Genomic DNA, 23,699 nt, shown 5'->3' on the forward strand with positions numbered 1-23,699 from the left:
CAGAGAACTGCACCACTGAACATGGGCAAGACAACATCAACTGTTCAACATTCCGCTTCAATATATGAATACCCCTGGGAGCGCTGGGCAAGTGGAGGGCAGCGGATCATAAAGGAAACAGGTTTGATCTGAAGGCCAAGCACTGCCGAAACTGGGTCAGGAGGGCTAAACCCAGAGTCATGAATCTCAATTATAGGGAATCTAGAGTCAGAGGGTGGGCTGTTTATGAGGGAAAATGGATTTGTAGTGTCCGCCCTGTGCATAACAGGTGCAGCTCTGAAAGTTAGGCCAGTTTTAGGCATTTGAAACTTTTTAGGCAATTTGGTTGGCCTTTTACATATTGTATTTTTTCAACTTTCCTCTGTGTTCAAGTCCAAAACAGCCAATGCTTCTAGTTCTACTTTTTTTCTACAGATGTTTTGTTGTAACTGTAAGATTCAAATTTTCCTCCAAACCTGCTCTTTCAATCATTTTGTTCTCCTCTTTCTCTACTTACTTTAAATGTCTTAAGTATTACGTCTCTTGGTTTCTCTTTCTCTACATGCTAAATCTTTATTTGTGTTAGTTGAAGTACAGAGAAAGAGGGAAAGACACAAGCTGACAAAGTTTATTCTGACTCCCGGGATCAAACCCACACCACTCGCACAGCATGTCAGCTCACAAACAGTGCATCAACCGATTAGGCCAAAAGGTCCAGGACCCATTGGGCTGGGCAGTTATCCGTACACCTACACACATGTATATACACGTTGTTACACTTGCAAATGTATGAGAAACAAGGCATTGCTTTAGTGTGGCCTTATAGATTGCTATCTTATGTAATCAGGCATGCAGGGCTACCTACCAAATTGTACCACCCCCAGGCACTACACAAATATGGGCCAATTTTATCTGAAACATGTGGGGATCACGTTTCAACTGTCCTTGTTCTATTTTTCTTCCCTCTGTATCTGTGTATCTGTACTGTAATGTAGTTCAAGCTTTATCTGTGTATTTAAAACGGCAGCAATGGAGTCTTTTTATACACAAAATCATTCTTGAATCTATGAAAGAACTTTATATGGCATATCATATATCTAAATCCATTTTGTAACATCAATAACAACAGTGTTTTTGTGTCTTTTCTATGCCAAAGGACACCTGAAAAAAAGGTATTATAACAGACCTACTGGTGAAATAGATAAAACAAAGTGAAATGAATGTTTGGAAAAGAAGTATCTAGTCTTGCAGAGCATGAACCACATAAGAAATGGGCAAAAACTGGGGAAAAAAGCATTCACATGCAAGAACAGGATAGCTAAAACTGCGAAGAAGCATTTACATGCGAGAACATGCCTGGAGCCAGATTTAAAGCGCCGTTAAACGTTACGGGATACTTCACATCGTGTCTCATAAAAACGAGATTTACACGCCTCGCTTTTACCGCTCGCACAGATCAAACAAACTCTCGCCGCTCCGAGCGGCTTGCCAGGGGTTTATGTCTGGCCCTGGGCCTAATTCTACTTGGCTGCAAGCCACAAAACACGGCCAGACCTGGAGTCAACACGCACAATCCAGTCTGGTCTGCACATCAGGTCAATATTTACGGGAACAAGTGAAGTGTGGCCAACTTTTGGAGCAGACGTAAAGAAAGAACCACAACAGAAGCTGTGTTTATATCAACGTACATGAAAAGATATGGTTAAAAACAAGCAAGGAAGACTTTTGTCAACAAGGTGAAGTACTTTTCTAGGGGTTCAAATTAACCTGCTATCATATGTATATCATTGAAAAGGTGGTTACTCTAACATGTAAGTTGTAAACATTGTGTTGTACAATAGAACAATCTCTATCTGCACCCAAAAACATCCATCAAATCGTATGAATCCCTTATGAATTCAACAATGAAAACTACATTGTATAATGTAGAAAATTGCTGTACAATAGAACAATCTCTGTCTACATGTACATGTATACCCAAATGCATCAGTCAAATTCACAAATTGGAAGAAAACTGCAACATAAAAATGCAGAATATTTCAACCAGAGGTACATCACTCTGCTTTCTGATTGGTAGAGCAGCAAACTTTGATTGACAGGCTGGGTAACTTTGATTGACAGCTGATTTGGGTCATTCGGGGTCACAACTGTCGACAACAACAGCCGCCACAGACAATAACACATCCCAGCAGCCTTTGCGCTGACCGAGTGACCTAAGCGACTATAAACAACCCGCCCGGTGTTGAATGTAGCCAATGAACCATTCCGTTCGACCTTCAGCTTTCAGAGTCTCGCAAACAACCGGATCAAATTACTCAAAGGGGTCTTGGACTTCCCGAGTCCAAATGAGCCGCAGACAGTCAACAACACATAGGGGTGGACAGGGAAGGTGTACAAATGTGTGTGTGTATATGTGTCTGTGCGTGTGTTCAGTCCAATCTATCCAAGAAGACCAGTTGGGGGATACCGTAAATATAATCTGGATGATGCGGACAGGTGGTCACTACTGATAGGATTCTTAACATTTCAGTGGGATAAATTTATACTGCATTTGTAAAGCCATGATTAAAAATAATAAAATAACAAAAAATTTGCAGCACTGACAGTGAGGATGTATTGCAGTATGTGAATGTACTCTGGGAATAGCAAGAACTCACAGACAGACAGATCACAATCCAAGAACAACATTTCTGTTCTTTAGGGTGAAGTAAGAAAGAAAAAAGTTGTAGGAAAAAACAGTCATCAAAAACCAGCATGAAGTATGAAAACTGTCTTTCAACAGTGCTGGTCACAAACAACTTTGAACTTCTCTCTGTTTTTGTCCTCGTTTCTCCCAACAGCTTGTTACCCCAAGTACTTCCGAAAGTTCGCCTACCTTCCAATTAAGGAGGCTGTTCTTTCATTGACCTGAGGTGGCAAACTTCACCCCCTTACCCATAGTGCTTTGCAACCCTTCCACTACGTTCCAGACAGACATAAGACAGAAATACTATCACTGAGGATGTTGGAAATTGCAGAAAAAAGACAACTAAAAACACACTGATGACAAGCCATACAGTGTATGTGCTTCCCCTAGGGAGTAAAGTAATTAGACGACATGGTGGCTAAAGCCAAGACTGAAAGCAACACACAGGCATTTCCTGGCAACTCCTTCAAACTTTCACTTTCCAGTTACTCAAGGAAGCTGAACTTTCTCTTATTCCCTCCTCACACAACAATATGACTCATCTTGGAGTAATTCCTCCCCTAAAACTTAACAGGTGCAGAATAGCTATGATATATTGGAAAGCATACCTCATACTTGTTTTCAAAGTTCCTAGACTTGGAGAGTAAAGCATGGGTTTACTTAGTAATCCATGGACCATTAGTGACTTGGGACTTCAGTGTAAAGAAAACTGCAACAGTTTGAAAGTCCTTTTTTTGATAGACATGCGCTTGGTCCTTGGCAAACAACATGTGATTATGAGAAGTGATGTTCTTGTTGCAGGATGTAGAAATTGACCCCCAAACAAGCAGAATTGTGGATTGTTTTGAGAGAAACCCTTTTCTTTTCTAAGGAACAACTACAAATACTACTAGGAAGGGCAAGAAAAGGGTTTCTCTCAAAACAATCAAATCATTCGGGTTTTTTTTTCTGTATTTCTCTTTTGGCACATAGCAACATGAACACATGGTATGAAAAGGGGAACCGACCGCCACAAAAGGAATTGTTACATTTTGTGTCAATCAAGTTCAAACAATCATCTGCAACAGTAGGTCAATTTCTTTGTACCTCCTTCCAAAAGAAAGACCAAATCATCCATACATGAAGACAATGTTACTCAATGTTATCTTTCGAAGTATAAAAAGTAAAACCAAGCCAGGCTTAGCCCTTTAAAATAGTCTTGTAACCAACCCTGGCTGTCTTTTGTACAGCTGAACCAATATAATTAACACCAACCCATGTTGTACAATTATCAAAATCCAACCCACCAATACCACTGTTCAAGATACTATATTGAGCACATAGAAATCCTAAACATGCATATCAGCTTGCTGGTTCCCTTGGTTTGTGTAGAGACCACCACAAGTATGTAACCCAAAGAGGTCAGCAAGCCACCCTGTCACTTGTAGAATTAATTGAACGGAAGTAATATTTCAAACCCAGCCTATAAACTACACCCTAACTGCTAGTATAGTCAAGCTGTTAACACACACACACGATCACACAATGTTGAGTATGTACTACATGTAATAGTATAGTAGTACGCAGAGGGTGACACTGGCTTTGGTTTCAGTGTAAAACCAGAGTGTTTAGAAACATGTAACAAGGGGCCTGACCTACATAAAAAACCAGCATGTAGATAATTCCTTTAGATAGGGAGATCTAGCTCACTGGGTTGTCAATTGGTTCCTTACACACACACAAGGCTCCTGGCAACACAGCTCTAGCAGTATGTGCTGTTTTCTCAATACACAAGCTATGTGGGGCCATGCCAATTTGATTTGTTGGTTCTCAGACATAAGAAAATAATGCTCAAAATGAGTCAAATAGTAAAACAACATGAAATCATAGCCTGAGAGTCAGGTTTACACCCTAATGCGGTTTTCTGAAGTGACTAAAACCAGATTCAAGTTTTCTGCCTAGCTCTATTTCGTTGTGGCCTCATTCTTAATTTCTATTGTAAAGGCATCCTCTGATAACCATTTTCCGTCAGGATTTTGGATTTTTTGCTCCGTGAGGGTCAATATACATTGGGATAGTGTGGTTTGAACTTAGTATGTAGATAAATGACTAGAATGTTGACTTTGAAAAATCGGTTTCTAAGCCCCAAAAATTGTAGAACCACAGGGAAATACACCAGAGCAGCCCAACATTTGGATATGCCTGACATGTGTAATGCCTGGATTAAGAGTTAAGCAGGGAACTTTGTAAACAAACTGATCCAGGGTTCAAGTACAGCGTAACCTAATTATACCAGCTTTAGTTATACATATACCAGGTTTTATTGAGTTATCCTAGTGGATTTCTAAGGTATTTACAGGTAAAATTGCTATGATTTCGTGGTTAAAAACATGGCTTTAATCAGCTTCTGTGGTCAGCATATGCAGTAAACACAATTACAGAGTATTCTTGACATTCAATTGTGAGAAATAGTTCGTTTTTACTTTAAATACAGAACAGTACTTCAAATATTTCAAGTATGAAATGATGACAAAAACATGAAATGAAATATCAGACAAATTTCCTCATCCAGAATATTTTTCCTTGGTTTGCCACCCTGAAATTGCATTTGAATTGGATGCCAGTCCCTGGAACTAGATCTGGAACTTCTGTAAATCATGATGTTTTCGCTGTACTTTTATATTTGCAGCTTTCACAGTCACTTCTGTACCGCAAATTTATTATTACTAATACTATGAACTGCCTCAGGCTTCGGACTAAGAAGTCACATGAGGTCTCATCCCCCGTGATTGAGCATACTGACAATCATCTTCGGCGACGAAGGACTACCAAGAATACTATGAACAACAATTCGCCTACTTTCTTTTTGCTGCACCTACTGCCACTGTGAGCGTATACTTCCACAAACATGTCCATTTTTTCTCAGACTGTGAACAGTGACTTACAGTATCATTCCTGTCCTAGTTCTATATAACAGCCCATCTCAAATCAATTGTCTTCAGTGATTGGTCAGTTATCACCCTATTGAGGGCTGTGATTGGTCAGTTATCACCCTATTGTCTTCAGTGATTGGTCAGTTATCTGACCCTATTGAGGACACAGTGCTCCTCCCTGCCCCATATTACAGGACAGAAGGAAACCAAACAATCACTGATCATAAGTAGGTGATAAGTTGTTTATAAGGCTCCATATACCAGCAGGGTACCTCTGGAGACTACAATGTATTGTATCATCACTGCCCAAGCAGATGTGAGGATTGTTTTGGCTGTTCTTAGGCAAATTGTCGGGCTAGCTGCCTGTTTTTAGCTGTCTATAAAAATGGACATGTTTGCGGAACTATATGTTTGTGGTGGGCGGCAGGTACAGCAAATAGAAAGTTGACGAATTATTTGCTCACGGTAATAATAAATTTTTAGGTACAAATTTAGTTAAGACAGTTAAGACAAATTAAGACAGTTTTTCTTACTATGGATACTTTTTTTGGGGGGGTTACCGAATACCGTACCCTAAAAAAGCTGTCAAAGTAGAAAAAAAATGCTGAAAAAAAACTAAATGTCTTACTGTGTAATTCTATAACTCAAGAGCCCCTAAATGGGAAGAAAACTCATTTAGCTGTTATACACCTATTTTGTCCTCCATTCTCTAGCATTAGAATGATCTCTCTGACCAAGATTCATTCCCCAAAATGGCTTGGTTTCAAGAAATGACATCTGTGTAGGATTTTCTCCATGCTAAACACCCAGATCCACCTCCCATGTCCCCACCAAGTCAACACAGCCCCAGATGAAAAGCTATCTTTGGCAACTGTTCACAGCCTGACTCTGCTTGTCTGTGTTTGCCAGAATGTGACACCAGGGGTAAAAAATTAGCCAGCACCAGAAAATCTTGGGTGAAAATGTAAAAAAAGCATCCAAAGGACCAACAACAACAACTTGTAGCCTCCGTAGCAGGCTTATAGAACTGGGTGTTTAGTGGTCTTCGGCTGTTTTCTGATTAGCTCAGTTCTAAAAATGGGGGTAATTCAACCAGGCCGGCTATGTTGTCTATATGCAATCAGAAAATAGCACATAAAAGCTCCTTAAGACCATGAAGACCCCCAAAACCCCCAGTTTTTGGCACTATGGAGCCTAAACCACTTGCAACCCTATGGTTTGCTCAAAATGTAGGAAACTACATTTTTAAACGAAGCTCGAAGGCTTAGAATCCAAAATTTTCCCCTGACCCCCCCCCCCCCTCGAATTGCTAGCAGTCTCCCCCCAGGTCCAATCATGAACCTAGGCTGGCAGAAAACTATTTTAAGCTGCCTAGAGCCCTGTATCATGTGTATGACTACTTGGCTGTGTGTGCAGGAATGTGACACTAGGACTAAGCCGGCTGCCGATACTGTATGTCTCAATGACAGGACAGGAAGCCTATATGTCTGTGATACTGCTAAGCATGCTAACATTGTGACATTGGCTTTGGGAGCAGAATATCCAATGGCAAAGGCAGTATCCGATAGGCAAGACAGTATTCAATAGGCAGGCAGTATTCAATAGGCAAGATAGTATCCAATAATGAATAGGCAAGACAGTATCCAATATATATATATATAAATAGGCATTCCATAATCATATACATGTACATGTTATAGTGTCCACAGAGAACTCAGAGTAGTCTAGGCAATTGGTGTAAAATATAGCCATAATTTTGGTTCAAGAACATGAAACATGACATAAATGTTCCATTAAACAATAGAAAAAAAATATATATATCAACTTTATACATGTACTATTACAGCACTTCTATCTTTCGTAAAAAGGACAAGAATTAAAACAACCTTTCTTTTAATTAAATGAATCTAAATAAAAACACAAACAGGACTGGTGTTTTTCTGGAAAAAAAAAAGAAAAACGTCCCCTAAATTTCTATTAATGTAACTACTTCTCCTAGAGCAAATTTACAAAACTTTAAAAACAAAAGTTGACTCACCTTTCGCTTCCTGGGCGATCTTCCCTCCAAGAAGAAGTCGTGGCTCTCCCCAAGATCGATCCCCTCGTCCACAGGGGGGGTGCCGAACATGGTGGAGGGGGTGTTGTGTTCTGCGGGGGGTGTGGGGGGTTGTGCGGGGGGGAGGGTGAGGATCGCATGCTGAGTGTGCTGATACTGCTGGCACCACTGCTGCTGTTCAGGCTGGAGGACAGCAGACCCTCTGGCCAGTGCTGAGGGCTCATGGGCGGCTTCTCTCCTGGAAAATAAGATGAGAAAAACTTTAGCTTCAAGATGAAGAAAAAATTTAAGCTTCTGAAGATGAAGAAAAAACTTTAGCTCCAAAATGAAGAAAAAACTTTAGCTTCAAGAGGATAAAACTTTAGCTTCAAGATTCTAATCAATATGTAATTAAGAGTTGTCATTAGTCATGTTTTGTTTTGAACAACTAAAACTGCTCTTTGGAGGTTTCCTTCCTGAATGATAAGGTAACAAACTTCTTGAGTCTCAAGATTATTCTCAGGCAGTCTTTGCTTCTCTCCTAAATAAGTTTTCTTATCCAAAAAAAAATTCTAAGGTGTTGGGAACTTATGATGGGCTTCTCTCAAGAAAGACCACAAAATAAAAGAAACGCAAAATGCAAGATGGCGAAGGTGGTGACAACCGCAAAGGATGATGGTCATGGACAGAATCATTTGGATTCGGGGTTCTTTAGTATACCATTACACAGGAATGTCCATTCTTTTACGTTTCAGGTACAAAGCAATAACGAGAGCTTACCTGATGTACCAGAGCTTACAGAGCTGTCGTCTGAAGCTTGTCTGCAGACAGGACTGCAGGAGAGGCTGGTCAGGATCATGGCTGCCATGCACTCATCCATGTCAAACTCCTCACTCGTTTTTCTGTAAGGTAAAACATCATTGTTACTTGTTTGTTTGTTTGTTTGTTTGTTTAGGAAGCTTGTCTGCAGACAGGACTGCAGGACAGGCTGGTCAGGATCATGGCTGCCATACACTCATCCATGTCAAATTCTTCACTCGTTTTTCTGTAAGGTAAAACATCATTGTTACTTGTTTGTTTGTTTGTTTGTTTGTTTAGTACTTTAAAAGGCTACAATTATTCAGCCATGTTGAACTCCTCAGTCATTTCTCTGCAAGGTAAAACATCATGTTGTTACTTGTTTGTTTGTTTCTTTCTTTCTTTAGTAGAACATAGAGCCATGCACTCATCCATATAGAACTCCTCACTCATTTTTCTGGAAGGTAAAAAGTTCATGTTGTTAGGTATCTGTTAACTTGTTTGTTTGTTTGTTTGTTTGTTTTGTAACAGATAAACCCACACTAATCTTCATCAATTTGCATAATTTATGCATAATTTGCATAATTAATTTCACAAACTGATCATAGTAATCATACTATGAGCATCTATTACATAACCCACTACGCAAAGATCCCACTTCAAACTATTTATTTTCACCCTGCGCTAGGATACTGCAAATTTACATACACTGATACAGTACAGGAGTACTGTGCAGGTAACTTGAGTTCAAACACTTAGCCTGAAGCTGCGATTGGTCAGTTCAAACAGTCAGCCCGAAGCTGTGATTGGTCGGTTGAGTAACAGAAAAACAACAGCTGCTGGCTGTTCCTTATCACCTGTCTGCTGTTATCAACTGGGCCAAAGTACAGCAACTGGGTCAAGGTGACCCCTAAATTAAAATGGAGTGAACCATTGGCAGGGGAGGAGGAGGTACCAAAAACAGGTAACAGAAAAATATCTGTGGAGAATTGTAGGAATTTGTACAACCATTATGCTGAAAACTGAAGAGCTAGAATTGTAGCACTTCTTTTTGGGAAAGTACAATTACTAGTAGTATGTGCTATAGAATATCTGTTTAATTTCCTTGAAACAGGTAAGTGGCATTCTTTTGTCTCATTCATTCATTCATTTATTCATTTATTCATTCATTCATTCATTCATTCATTTCAAAAGCTTGTTTCATACGTTTTGTATTTTCATGTCTTGACAATTTCTACCTGTCTATTCTTAAACCCCAACTGCCCTTAGTGGTACTGATATAGCAGAAAAAAAGTGTAACAAAACCAACTCCTTATTTGGCAGTCCTTTTGCTGACTACAAAGGAAACAGGTTGCCTTTTTCCCACGGGACCAGCGACTTATTGTGTCTTTCCTTTCTTGCCGACTTAAGAAAAGAATTGTTCTGCTGACACCAGGCTATTTTTGGCCACGGCAGGCTAACCAGATAGGAAGTTTGACTGGTCTTGTTTGTCGCTTTTTCCTTGTCGTCATCCAATTATTTCTACCAACTGCACAAAACCAGTACTCTAATTGGTTGTGTTATCATATTAATTTACAGCTGTTTTAGTTTTTCTTAAGTCTTCTGTTGAAATAAGTTTGTAGTATAGTAGTGATACGTTGGAAACATACATCCAAAGTATCGTAGATTTGCATGGGAGAGAACACTGCAAAATTAACCCACCAGAAACAGTAGCGAACAGCCCATTACTGTAAATCGCTTTAGATTTGCGGTGCTTTTATATCCCGAGTTTGTATGGTCACTTCTGAACCGCGAATTTATTATTACCGAAACAAATAATTTGCCGACTTTCTTTTTTTTTTTCTTTGCACCTGTCGCCACTGCGAACACATAGTTCTGCAAACATGTCCATTTTCTCAGACCACGAATTTTTGCTACCCCAAATATAAAGTAATCTACAGTATTGTCACACAGTTCCGAAAACATATCATTAACCATTGACTGGTTTCTATTGTTTGGGACCAGTGACCTACTTTTGAAAGGACAAACATTTTTCATAAAAACACTCCAAAGTCTCGCAGCTGTCTTGTTTGTCCATTATGTAGGTACATAGATTATTGGATTTGTACAAAAAAAGGTGCTTGAGCCTACACTATTTGGCTAAAGCAAATTTGTTTTGTGTTCTCCGTAACTTAAAGTTAAAATTGAAGAAGAAAACATAAGGTTGCACACGATTCTAAATTAAAATTTCTTCTATGATACATGTCAACAGATTGTAGCTTGATATCTTAAGGATGTTCATCAATCTTTAGATAAAACAAAGAGGGCACAAAGAAAGGATCTATAAATAGTATAATTGTAACTTTGAAACTGTCAACTGTACACCCAAACATATCATCTTACATTACTATCAGACGTCAAAATAGCAACTCTATTTTTATCAAAAACGATACATAACAGATGAAAAACTGGACCGTCTCTGTCGCTTACAAATAATAAGATAAAGATGATCATTAAGACCACAGAAAGGCTTACAAATTTAGGCTTAGATGGTTTCTTTCTTCTAAACCTTTCTCCCCTGAAAGTTCTGACCTAGAAACAAGTTATTGATCAGCCAGTGGCATAGCTTGAGGACTTAGGTAGAAATCTTCCGCTGGCGCCAGGCTATCTGTAGAGTCTTTACAGGGAGATCTGTGACACACCTGCAGCTTATTTGTGAAACTCTATACTGTAGGACAGCCTCGGCGCATTTAAACTTTTAAAGGGAGTTGTAGTGGTGGAGGATTGTGTGTAATGTTTCTGATAGTTTGTAGTTTTGCTCTGTGATGTGTATGTTTGTGTGTGTGTGTGTGTGTGTGTGTGCGTGTGTGTCACTGTGTGAATGTGTGTGTGTTTGTGTGTGTGTGTGTAGTGTGTGTGCGTGTGTGTATGTGTGTGTGTTTGTGTGTGTGTGTGTGTGTGTGAGTAATTGTGTGTGTGTGTGTGTGTGTGTGTGTGTATGTGTGAGCTTGTACATGTATTTGTGTGTGTTTGTGTGTGTGTGTGTGTGTGTGTGTGTTTGTGTGTGTGTGTGTGTATGTCAGATCAGCCAACCAGAACAAGTGCACCCCAGATGAATGATATTGCAACAGGTGGATATTGGAAAAAAAGTCCCCCTCTTCAATCTCTCCCATGGTACAGTCCAGAGTTTGATTTGAACCTGTCCTTCAGTCTCCATTATCCCTATGATTAGAAGCTCTTCATGCTATTTTTAAGAGCTCTTAAGGTCAAAGTCAAAGTCCAGTGTGCATACATGTAAATACTAACCTTAATGTGACTTTAATTTGCATATTCGTGCCACTTCTCAAATACCAGAGTGACATGTGTACTGTACTGACTTACACGTACAAGTAATACATTGTTGCTACATGTATGCATGGTTTATTTCATTACGTGTGCAAACACTTGCCCTTTTTTTCTGCAAAAAGAGCCATTTTCAGTGAAAGACAGTGATAATTCGTGGTCTCCATATCAGTTCTGTGACCCTGACCTTCTCACAAGTGTTGTTCTAGAAGCCATTTCTGCCGACCATAGCCCATTTGCCATATCGATCTCTCAACACACCCTCTGTCCCCTGCACTTGTTTTTCACAACTATTCTTAGCGCGGGGACGATCAGGCCTTAACAATAGACTTGTGGACACCAGACATGTCTAGTCACGTATAACCGACCTCAGAAACAACCCCCCCTTGTTTAAAAAACGGCAAACTTGGCCGAGATCCAGAGATCTAGAAAAAAAAAATGTCGCGTGACACTGAAGTCACATGGCCTGCGGTTACAGTCCTATGACTGAACCAACGCCCCCATTTTTAAATGCCTCAGCGTTTTTGACATCCGCAAACACAAATCGCGAAAGTTTTTCAAACTAGCCTGCTGACTCTGTTTCTGCATAACTTGATCGTTCTAGTATGCAACATGTAGCCACATTATCCTTGGAAATATGTAGACATCGTAAAACATGATATTTAGGGCACAAACAACAATGTACTAAAATAGATGAACTTTCGAACTTATAGCTGCCTCACCCTTTTCTAATGAGTTATAGTCTCGTAGTAACAAAACTAGAGACAAGCAGCTTATAATTACAATTAATATTTTCACATGAACGTTTGAACATGGATGACCTTGACCAATGACCAATACATGACCTTGATCCTTTCAAAAATAGATTTCATCAAATCTGCAGTCATGGTTACAACAACAAGATGGACAGCATTAGATGAGAGAATGTGGTGTAACCAGTACTAGTGTCTCTCCAACTCATTCATGCAGACATCGATTGTTTGGCACCTTCACAGGTGGTTTTTCCACAGCTGTGCTTTGCCTCCAGATCATGCCAAAAACTGGGGGTTTGGGGGGGGGTCTTCAGGGTCTTTGGGAGCTTTTATGTGCTATTTTCTGATTGTATATAGACAACACAGCCGGCCTGTTTTTTAAACTGGGCTAATCAGAAAACAGCCGAAGACCACCAAACCCCCAGTTCTATAAGCCTGCTACGGAGGCTAATCAGAAAACAGCCGAAGACCACCAAACCCCCAGTTCTATAAACCTGCTATGGAGGCTAGGCCGTGCTGTAGTTTTGACAAGTTGCAACCTTGGCAGCTACCCTAAAGCCTAGTAAAGGTTGCCTCTGAGGTTTTTTGAAGGCCATCCAAGACAACTAACCTCCCTCTAAATGACGGTTTTGAAGTTGTTTGGGTGTCTGGTGGTTTTGGGAGAGGACCCAGTCCAAACAAAATGACACAAGACAATCAGAGATCGCAGACTTCACCAGAGTTTTTGAACTTGAAACAGATGTTTGCGAGTAGTATTGAGACAAGTCTGGACTCTTTTGAGCGGAACTTACATGTATATTACCCCTGCTCTGTCTTTCAAAACACCTGTTTCTAGCAAATAAAAGAAGACATTGTCCAGCACCAAAAAACAGGTCTTGACTGTCCTGTACCAAAACCTCTATACCTGTACTTGTACCTGATGTTACATTTAGGTAAAAGAAGGTGGTTAAGGTAGTCCTATTGCCTTTTAGGGCTGTACATGTAGAGGCAGTGGGTTGTTCAGGGTTGTTGGTCCACTGTGTTTAGTGCACGGTATTCAAAGGCAGAGTCCATCCTTCTGTTTTCATTGCCTTTAACCTCCCCAACCAAAGTTAGGTACCCATTTTACACCTGGGTAAAGTTCGTGTTCCTTTCCCAAGGACTTATATTATAGTTATAACATCTTGCCAGGAATGCCAGGAATTGAACACGGGACCTCTCAATCCCATGGCAACTACCCTAACCACTACTAGTAGGCCATTCAATGCCACACTGCACATATCATAAACCATGCCTGGGGTAGCCGTGAGTTCAGCATGTGTGGTTTACCAATTACCAGTCTCTGTGCGTATTACGCATCGCGACGTGTCGCCCATGTGACAGTCTTGCCAAGGCAGCACATTCAACGCCAGAAAAGAGAACCACATTCCTGAAACCATGCCAACGGCGGAATGTCCGCAGAAGTTGAAACTGGCAGGTCGAACGGCGTGTCCTTGAAAAGACGGTCAGAAAAAATGACACTCTGGGACCCTGGCCAAAAACACTGATGCGCCATTATCACATGCTGGTGGTTTAGCCATCGGGCAAAAACAATTCATTTCTGAGTTTCTTAGAATGGACACAGTCCTTCCTGCATCAGATAGTAAATAGTACTAGTAGTCAGGGCAGTTCCTATCTCTGAGTGTATAAAGCCCTTGGGCCACACAGCTCAATCTCTACAGCATGAGGCTAGTCAATTGGTTCGCAATTTATTTCTTTGTTTCTTGAACACATTTCTTCCAACATCAGATTGCACACAGACACAGGACAGTGCCTATCTCTTTGTGTGTGTGTCTATAGCCCTTGGGCCGCACAGCTCTACAATCACTACAGCATGAGGCTAGTCAATTGGTTCTCAATTGATTTCTTTGTTTCTTGCACACAGTCTTTCCTGCACCAGATTGTACATAGGGCAGTGCCTATCTCTGTTTCTATAGCCCTTGGGCCACACAGGTCTGCAATCACTACAGCAGGGGGCTAGTCCACTGGTAGTGGTGTGTGTTGAACTCCCATACTAGTATTCTTCCCAAATGCTTAGAAGACACAGCAGTATGTAACTAAGTAAAAGAACCCATCAGACTTATCCAGAAGAGTAAGGGTGACCCAGTGTGCTAAGCCACTTTGCACTAGTATAAGCTACTTGAAACAACTTCATGCTTCACCTCAGTTGAGGATGACTGCTTTACCTGACTTTTTCAAGTTCACCATTTTTCTTTTATCTGAGAAACAACAAATTGACCTGAAAAGGCCTAACTAAACCCCTCCCTTTCTTGCTTGTGCAGGAGATCAGTGCTGGCAGAGTGACCCAACTTGAACAGACATCTTTGAAGTCACCATTTTCTTTAATCTGAGGAACAACAAAGTGACTTAAAATGGCCTAACTGAGCCCCTCCCCTTTCTTGCTTGTGCAGGAGATCTCTCCTGGCAGACTGACCCAACTTGAACAGATGTCTTCTGAAGTGTCCTTTTCAGCGGCCAAGTGCAGGGTGTGTATATCTGGGGTGCCTTGTCAGCAAAGTCCCTTGTTCTGATGCCAAATATAACCCCACGTCATAAATTACTGCACTGTATAACATGCCAAAAACTGGGGGTTTGGGGAGTCTTCAGAGTCTTTGGGAGCTTTTATGTGCTATTTTCTGATTGCATATAGACAACATAGCCGGCCTGGTTCAATTACCCCCGTTTTCAGATCTGGGCTAATCAGAAAACAGCCGAAGACCACCAAACCACCAGTTCTGCCTGCTACAGACTACAGAGACTAATAAATTACCACACTGTAAGTTATACTACTGTCACATGGGAGTCTCAAGTGTTTTGGCCAGGTTAGAGAAAGAGGTCTTGAAAAAAAAAAAGAGAAGTCCCGTTCCACTCTATTGCAGAGCATAGGGGTGGCACCCATCTCCATTTCTGTAGCCCTTGGGCCACACAGTTGTGCAATCACTACAGCAGGGGGCTAGTCCACTGGTTAGGAGGTCTGTCTCCCTACTTTGTCAAGAGCAGAATCATAGGTAGTGAAGAATTCAAAGTTCAAACCCAATTCCCCCTTTCTAAAATTTTGGCACCAGTGCACAGTTGTGATTTCTTTTACTAGAAAGGAGATCTGTATAAACTTTAAATCTCCTTTTAAGAGCTTTAGAGCTTTTAAGTCTTTGCAAAAGCCTGGGGCCCTCATCATGCTTTGTGTTTTGTCAAGTGTGCTGAGGTAATATTCTTGGACACAGACCATAGCATACTGGATTCCATCCAACAAAACTACAGTTTTGTCATTCGTGTGAAATGAGGAACAAGAAAGTCTGTCAAAGAAATTGTATGACTACTTTTAAGTATGAAATGTTACAGGACGAAAAGGAGTTTTAAGACTTTACATGCATAGAAACAAATTACGTACTGGCTACTTCAAGTGGTCATATCTTTCCACTGTTTAAAAGAGAGGCCAGTTCTATAGTACATGTAGTACATCATTTTACATGTATATCAGATATGTATGCAGTCGCTAGAAACACTATGCAAGGACTCTGCAGTGAAAAACACAGTCACACTACTCGGCTCTAAGATGCCAAGAATTCTTTTGTTGGCTGTAAGAAGAAAGCGGGGAGCACAATGAGGCTTTTAGCCATTCTCAAAGTGCCCATTGTCCGACGGAGAGGTCACATGATCGCCTGCTTCCCGCCAAAACCACCAGACGACCAGAGACGACCATATGCCACTTGGCACGAGCGGGTCAACAACATTAGCTAGTGGGACCGACCAGACCATTGTATCACTGCGAAAGGGGTGGGCAAGAGGACAGTAGTCCCTTGGTTGTTACAGACTCAGGGAAGAACTTCTTTTTTCCTTAATTGCTTTTAGAATAAATGTGCACGTACTGACAATTAGAGAAAGAGGACTTCCCAAATAGTCAGGGACTTTTTCTGTATCACGGGAAAGAAAAATACACTGCAAAAGTTGGCAAACATTGAAACGAACCAAAAATGTAGAATTTTTAGAAGGTTTTCTTCTTTTAAAAAAATTCCAAAAGCTAAGAAAAGAAAAATTGTGTCAAGGCACCAAAGTACACTCTGGAAGCAGAATGTTAAAAAATTTTTACCATCAAGGTGTATTGATAGAACCTCCTTGCAACCACAGGCAATAGTGAACTTTCCCCCAAACTTACCACCAGTGACAAGTATTACTGAACTTTCCCCAAGACTAACAGCCAGTGACAAACAAGTCTTATCACACCTGCTCCAACCAAGGCCCTTCTGTTCTGTCAACAACAGTGGACTAGTATGTCACCTTGGCCCATTTCTAAACAATAGCAGTACAGATAGACGTAAACCATACAACCAATGTCTAAAGTAACCAACAAGAAAATGCACGGTCAGCGAAAACAGATGCCTCTAGGAACAACAACCTGTGCGTTATCCGAGTTGTGTACTTTAAAAGCCCTCCCCCTGTTTTACTAGCGCACTTAGTGGTTTGAAGTACAGGTGTTGGGGCATTGATAGCGAGTGCCCAAAACCACAGGGTCTTTGTTTGGACCACTCTATTTTCACCCTCTGGCCCGGGAGCCAATCACAAAAGAGATTTCACGCCTGGGTAGCGCTCACCGCGTGGTGTTTACCACATTTTCGAGAGAGTTCTGGACACCCCCGTAATAATCCAACCGGATGGTATGTCCCAAAGAGCTAGCACTTCAAAGCAGAGGGAACTACAAACAGCGAACTTGTTTTTGAAGACGAACAATTCAGTCATTCAGCCACTTAAAAACATCCCCGCAGACTGACAAAGAACACCCCACCCCCAGACTTTGGATAAATACAAAACACCTATGGGACCATACCATTCAACACAAAGCTACAAGACACATACACGTATCTAGAGAAAAGACACTGAAGCACCTTGACATTGATATATGCAGGCTTAAACTTGGGTGGGGGAAATCTTGCTAGGGATTACACAAAGAGGAAAACTGTCTTACTGGACTCTAGTTGGGTCATGCGAGGACATCATTTTTTTGTTGACAGTTGCTGGGAAAAGTTAGCCTGAGTGCCAATGTCGCTATTTAGTTTGGCTTCCATACTTTAAATGTGATGGGGAAAGTATGGGAGCCCCAGTAAACTAAATAGAAAGACATCCTGGCTAGGAAGTGGACTAATTCTGTAGAAAACCAACATCTTTTCCACCGAAGTCATCCTTCAGTAAAGCGGCCAAAACTGCGTAGTTCCCGTTTAGACTGGTTTTCGCCAAGGCTCTTTAATATTTGTGTCTGGAAGAGTCGCAAAGCAGTATGGGTAAAGGGGTGAGGTCTGCCATCTCTGATCACCTTTTTTTTTTGTTTTTTACAGGTTCCATATGTGATGGTGATGATCTCTCTATTTGGCCAATGTCTAATCTCCAAGCAGATCATACAGTGGCAAGGCAGTATTCATTAACCAGAGGAGTGTCCATTAGCCAGGTTGCTATTGGATACTGCCTGGCCAATTTGATACTGTCTTTTGTGGCCACCAAAAGATCTGCTAGGAGATTAGCCTTAGGAGATCAGCCAATATTTACTGACTCTTTCCAGCTACTTCCAAAGCCTGGTTGAGGCTAGCATAGCCTCCGTAGCAGGCTTATTATTAAGTTATAGAAATGGGGGTTTGGTGGTCTTACGCTGTTTTCTGATTAGCCCAATTCAAAAAAACGTTCAGGCCGGCTATGTTGTCTATATGCAATTAGAAAAAAAACACATAAAAGCTCCCAAACACCATGAAAAAAAACCCAGTTTTTGGCATGCTATGGAGGCTAATGCTACATGTAGCAGGAGATTTAAGCAGTGTCTATCTTTTCTCTGGCCTTCTGACAACAAATATAGGAAAGCTGGAAAATTGCCAAGCATATCTCCCAGGCCATCCTCCACTGTTTGGCTAGACTGCTGGAATGACACACTAAATACTAATAAGATCAGGATAGTTAGAGGCTTAGCACTTGGCCGTTAACACCTTTGGTGGTAAAACCTGACCTACTAATCTCACTTAAACCTATTAGCAAACAATGGTTGGTGATTATTGGGATGATCTTTTTCACATTAGATAATCACACCTTGATTCAAGAGATTTTAGACCAAACAAATGATAGCGAGTGACAAATAACAATGTTTGGGTATGATGAGTGTTACTTAGGAATTTGTGATTTGTATTGATTTTTATTGAAATTTTACTTCAATATTTTTGCCACTGAGGAAGACTTTTGAACAAGAAAATTTTAAGCCTTCCCACACTAATAATTTTCACAGTAGCAAAGCTTATCCTCCACAAATTCGCTACTTTACAGTAAAATAGCAATCCCTGGAAGAGAAAAGGAGGCCATTTTCCAAAACTTAACTTCCAACCCCACATATTATTCCAGACAGTGACACAGATTTTATTTAGAGCCGCCAAGTTGAACTCAAAATGATGTATTGCAACCTGCACATGCTATTGCATAGTAGGGACTTCAAAAGGAGCAAGACCCCATACCTCCAGATACAATCACATACTGTTGCCAAAACTTAGCCAATTTTTAGGACGAAAACATCACTACTGGATTACAAAATTCTTCCAGTCTCTTAAATTATGTGGAATTGAAACGTTTTTGTGTAAAAATGTTTATTTCTGATTCCATCAATATATCATCAGGGTAAAAAAAATACTACCTATGGGGCCCTCTTAAGAGAGCCGACTAGGACGAAAACAAGTTTGACCTCCCGTGACCCTCATTTGCATATCAATATCCATCAGGCTCTGTGTCAACACAAGGAGCCGGCCGGCGAAAACAACAACTCGGGTTCAGTCACCCGGCTTTTTGCGGCGTTTTTGCAGACTTTGGAACGCACAAAAAACCGCAGACGGCATCCTTGCGGTCCGAAAGCCACCCTCGTTAAATAGAGACACCGGCCAGAAGCGAGCGCGCGTCGGAAATATGTATAAAACCACAGGAATTAAAAGATAAAGGAGGAATGAATTGATACCGGCTTATTTTCAACATAATCCGTCCATTGTTGGGAGTCAGTAGAGTTCAAATATTTTGCTTACTGCTTTCAATATTTTAAGACAACATTGAAAGCAAGATCTATTTCTAACGAATTTTCAAGAACAGATTGTTTGAGACGCAACGACTTTATATAGAACTAGAACTTAGAACGGCTAAAAATAAGAGTGATTTTGTGGCATTTTGGAGTGGAAAATTACAAACGATTTTCTTTTTTGTTTGTTTCCGAATCATGAAAAAGCTCTTTGACTATGGCCAAGGTCTTTTGGAAACTCTAAGTTGAAACAAACACGAAAACAGACTTGTTTTGTTTTCAAAATTGCCTTCAGGACAGATATAATTGAATGCGCACACAGTGAAAAGGGGACTTCCAAATTATGAGTCAGGGACTTTTTCTGTGTGGCGGGAAAGAAAAATACAACGCAAAAGACGACAAACAACGACAGGAACTAAAATGTAGGATTCTAATAGATCCTACATCTAAAAAAACATGATGATTGTGTTTAGAAGGTGTTTTTGTGGCCTGGAAATGAGAATAATTAGGTAAAACGTGTTGATAAACAGGGACAAAGGCGCCGGAAGACATGACTTGTAACTCTAGTAGCGTGTTTTTGTCGAGGGAGCCGGTTTTGGGGTCGGGGGCGTAACACTGACAGAGGATTCTAGAAATACAACCAGTTTTTACACATAATAGCAGCAAAATATTACAACATTGTACTCTATATAAATCTACAAAACGTTGCTATACATGTAAGCAATAATATTTTAGCTGTTTGGGCCGTTTTGTTTGAAATAATCGAGATATAACCGCACTTTTTCTCAGGACATGTGGGCCCCACGCCGCATGGGTCAACCGGCTTTTTTCACGCTTCATAATTTTGAGTTGTTTACGAAGAAGCGACAACAGATTTACGACTGAAAAATAGCGCTAAAATCAGGGGAAAGGCTCTAAAATAGATTTATAAGGGAGTTGGAATTTTACCTGTCTTTCTTGGGGACATCGATGTTGTGAGAAACGCCGCGTTTTCGGTCGCTTTGCGGGGCCGGGTCGGCGAGCTTGGCGAAGTCCCGGTCTTGATGGTCCACGAGGCGGGCCGACTTTCGGCTCTCCAGCAGGCGCAAGTCCTCGACCCTCCGCTGGACCACCACGGGCCTCCCGGTGGCCTGGTCCCGGTCGGCAAGCTGCACGATCACCGCTAGTTTCTCCGCCTGGTGCTCGGTGACCGAGCCGCTTACCTCCCGCCCGTGGTGGGTGAGGAACACCCGCTGGCCGGGCTCGAGCCGGAGCCCTCCCATGCCGCGAAACCCGCAACCCACCAGCTTCTCCTCGGTTAACTCGACGATTTCTCCTGTGTCTAAGGCCACAGAGTAGGCTGTAGCGTCCCCCGGCCCGGGTGAGTCCGACTTCGTGGCCCGGATCACCCCCGGGTGGAGGTAGCCATCCTTGCCGGGCACACACACTCGACTACCGACGATTGATCTTTTCGCGATCCGCTTGCCCACAAGCATGCTTGAGGTGGTGTTGGACTGACTCCACAGTGTCGTGAAGAAAGCTGGCAGGCTTTAGACGTGAAAATCTGCGAAGAATTCGCCAAGAAAAGGCTGTTTTTCTGTCTCTGCAAAATACTCTCTGTCCGACCAAGAAGATACCGGTCACTCACCCAGACGGACTGTCCATGCTCGTAGCCAGATTTTGCTACAATTTTCAGACGACGCGGCGCAAAATTTGCCTCAAATTCCTTCACAACTGACCTTCACAGCTTCCAGTTCCTCAAGAAGTCGACTAGCTGGACAATTGTGTCTTGAAAAGATAAGAAAGCGATCCAAGGAGGTACCGAGAGAGCAAGAAACGTGCCTTCCGCAGTCTTGCAAAAGCCGGTGTTTTTCGTGCCGGTTTGTTTTGGTACTTGGGGGCGTGGGGCCCATGCGCCGGTAAAACACGCAATAAACTGGTTCACGTCAATTTTTTTTTTTAAATCTTATCCCCCAATAATTTAGTACAAATTCACGACAATTCTGATACTATATGCTTCAAATATCTAGCTGTACAAAAAAATTAATCACGATCATCCATAAGCATCTAAAACCCTTTAATTATGAACTAAAACTTGATCTTGTAACAGTGAAATACGACATGGACACAGAAATACCTGTTTTTCGGCAAATCTTATGACAACATTCTAACGTTATACCTTGATGTACATTTGAACATGAAGTATTATAATTTTTACTTACCCCAACATGTTGTACTTGACAAATTTCATCGCATATCAAATCCAGATTCATTTCAATGAAGTTCGTGATGATACGAAAACATTATAAGGATTTGTTTTTGCCACCGGCGTTTTCAAGAAAACAACGTCACATGACATCTGTGATAAGTTAGGATTCTCGGCGCCTGATTGGTCGAAACGGCCCATCCCTTTCAGCGATTGGTTGAGCCGTTCTCCGCTGTGATTGGTCAGCCTGGAAATTTGATACGACCAGGGTCATGTTGATCTTTTCGGGTACCTCAATCGTCAATCTTGTCTCTGGAACATTTCCACAAGAAATAACCGACAGAGCGGCTTAAAAATGGAGATTTAGGGCCAAAGGGGCAACAGGCAAGACCTGGGCGTCTGTCTAGTTGGGCAATCGGTGACACAATTTGCTCTTGCTGGACGTAAAGCGCATTTCTGAAGCCAAAAACACAAAGAAAGGGGTCGCTTTCTTGCAAAATCTTGAAGGACGTGGGGTAGTGGGCAGATAGTAGCCTCCATAGCATGCCAAAAACCTGGGGAGGGGGTTGGGGGTCTTTGGGAGCTTTTATGTGCTGTTTTCTGATTGCATATAGACAACATAGTGATGATAGTCGGCCTGGTTGAATTACCCCCATTTTTTTTAGAACTGGGATAATCAGAAAGCAGCCGAAGACCACCATTGTCCAAACCCCCAGTTCTATTTAAGCCTGCTACTGAGGCTAGCATTCTTGCAAAATCTTGAAGGACGTGGGCAGATAGCTCTTGGCAACCTGTTCGCTGTTTACACACTTGTCTCCCGGTAACAGGGCAGCTTCCTATCGTTAGGTACACCTGTCAATCATTCCTCAATGTGTCAATAAAGATTCGATGTTTCTTAGACCGACATCACGCCCACTGACAAAGAGTATTACCCTTTGGACTGATACTGGGCTCTGTTTGGGTTCGTTCGAAACGGCAGGGTTGCATCTCCAAGAAAATCAATAAATTCATCTCTTCGTGAGAGAAAAACATATTACGTCACCCCTATGATGATATATCTGTTATAAACAACCTTCAAATAACATCACATCGAGGGAATAGCGGTCACCAGCGGTCATGCAAATAGCGACATCTAGCGGAGGGAAGAAGATTACAGCACGTAATTTGCTACATGTCCTCTCGCTTTCTAAGAACTGGACGGTGTTCTATCGAACACGTTCTATCGAATCCTGGAAACCCGCACGTATGCCACATTTCGTGCGAAATGGCGCGAAAGACACCTGTGCAACTCGTTCTACCATTGGCTGGCTGTAAATGCGATATCAATATCTTAATCAATTATTATTTCATTATCAACGATTCAACCCCATTTTATTTCTTCTTGGAAATTTGGTTATGCAAAGCTAGCCTCTACAAGGCCTTTGAGGGACTGGGAAGAGTAGAAATTGGCCAAATAGACAAATAGCATACTAAGGGAGTACAATATACCGTTTCAGCTAATGTCAAATGCATATCTCTAGATTATGAGTGCACAACCCAAGATATCGAATAATTTTAATGAAAAGGTAGTCTCTCTCCCATTTGCAAAATATCCATAGTTCTCCCAAAGAATTGAGACGAAACTAGAAGTTTATATCTAAAGAACTTTATATCTAAAGAAGAAATGTTTAAAAAGCTCAAAATCTTGGAATTCAGTTTCCGAGTAAAAACTCAACGTAAACACAGGGCAGCATGGAGAGAGAGAGTGGACTCGGTCCGGGCAACACGCCCGACCTGATGATGATGAAGCACTGTAAGCTCTCGCGCGCTGGATTCAACTCATCACAATCCAGTTCTGGCTGGATATAGCCGCTATTTACCGCAACTCGCTAGCTCCGAAAGCCTGCGGCGCCTAGAGCTAGTTTTACTGCATTACATCACTCGATGGAACTGATAAGAAAGGCTTTACAACATCCAGGAAAAACAAAACTCTCTCTTCCACTCTACAAG

At 41.4% G+C, this 23,699-nt stretch overlaps 1 protein-coding gene across 1 annotated transcript in view; it reads right to left on the minus strand.

The window, feature by feature from the left end:
- Positions 1-21,386, minus strand: part of LOC109473123 (zinc finger protein 704-like) — a 33,064-nt gene extending 11,678 nt beyond the window's left edge. The window contains 4 exon segments of the mRNA XM_019773030.1: positions 7,616-7,702; positions 7,705-7,871; positions 8,393-8,514; positions 20,474-21,386. Of these exon segments, the coding sequence (XP_019628589.1) occupies positions 7,616-7,702; positions 7,705-7,871; positions 8,393-8,514; positions 20,474-21,000 (903 nt within the window). The 5' untranslated portion in view covers positions 21,001-21,386.
- Positions 21,387-23,699: the final 2,313 nt, after the last annotated feature.

Source organism: Branchiostoma belcheri, unplaced genomic scaffold, assembly GCF_001625305.1.
Source record: "Branchiostoma belcheri isolate BF01 breed outbred unplaced genomic scaffold, Haploidv18h27 scaffold29, whole genome shotgun sequence".
Taxonomy (NCBI): domain Eukaryota; kingdom Metazoa; phylum Chordata; class Leptocardii; order Amphioxiformes; family Branchiostomatidae; genus Branchiostoma; species Branchiostoma belcheri.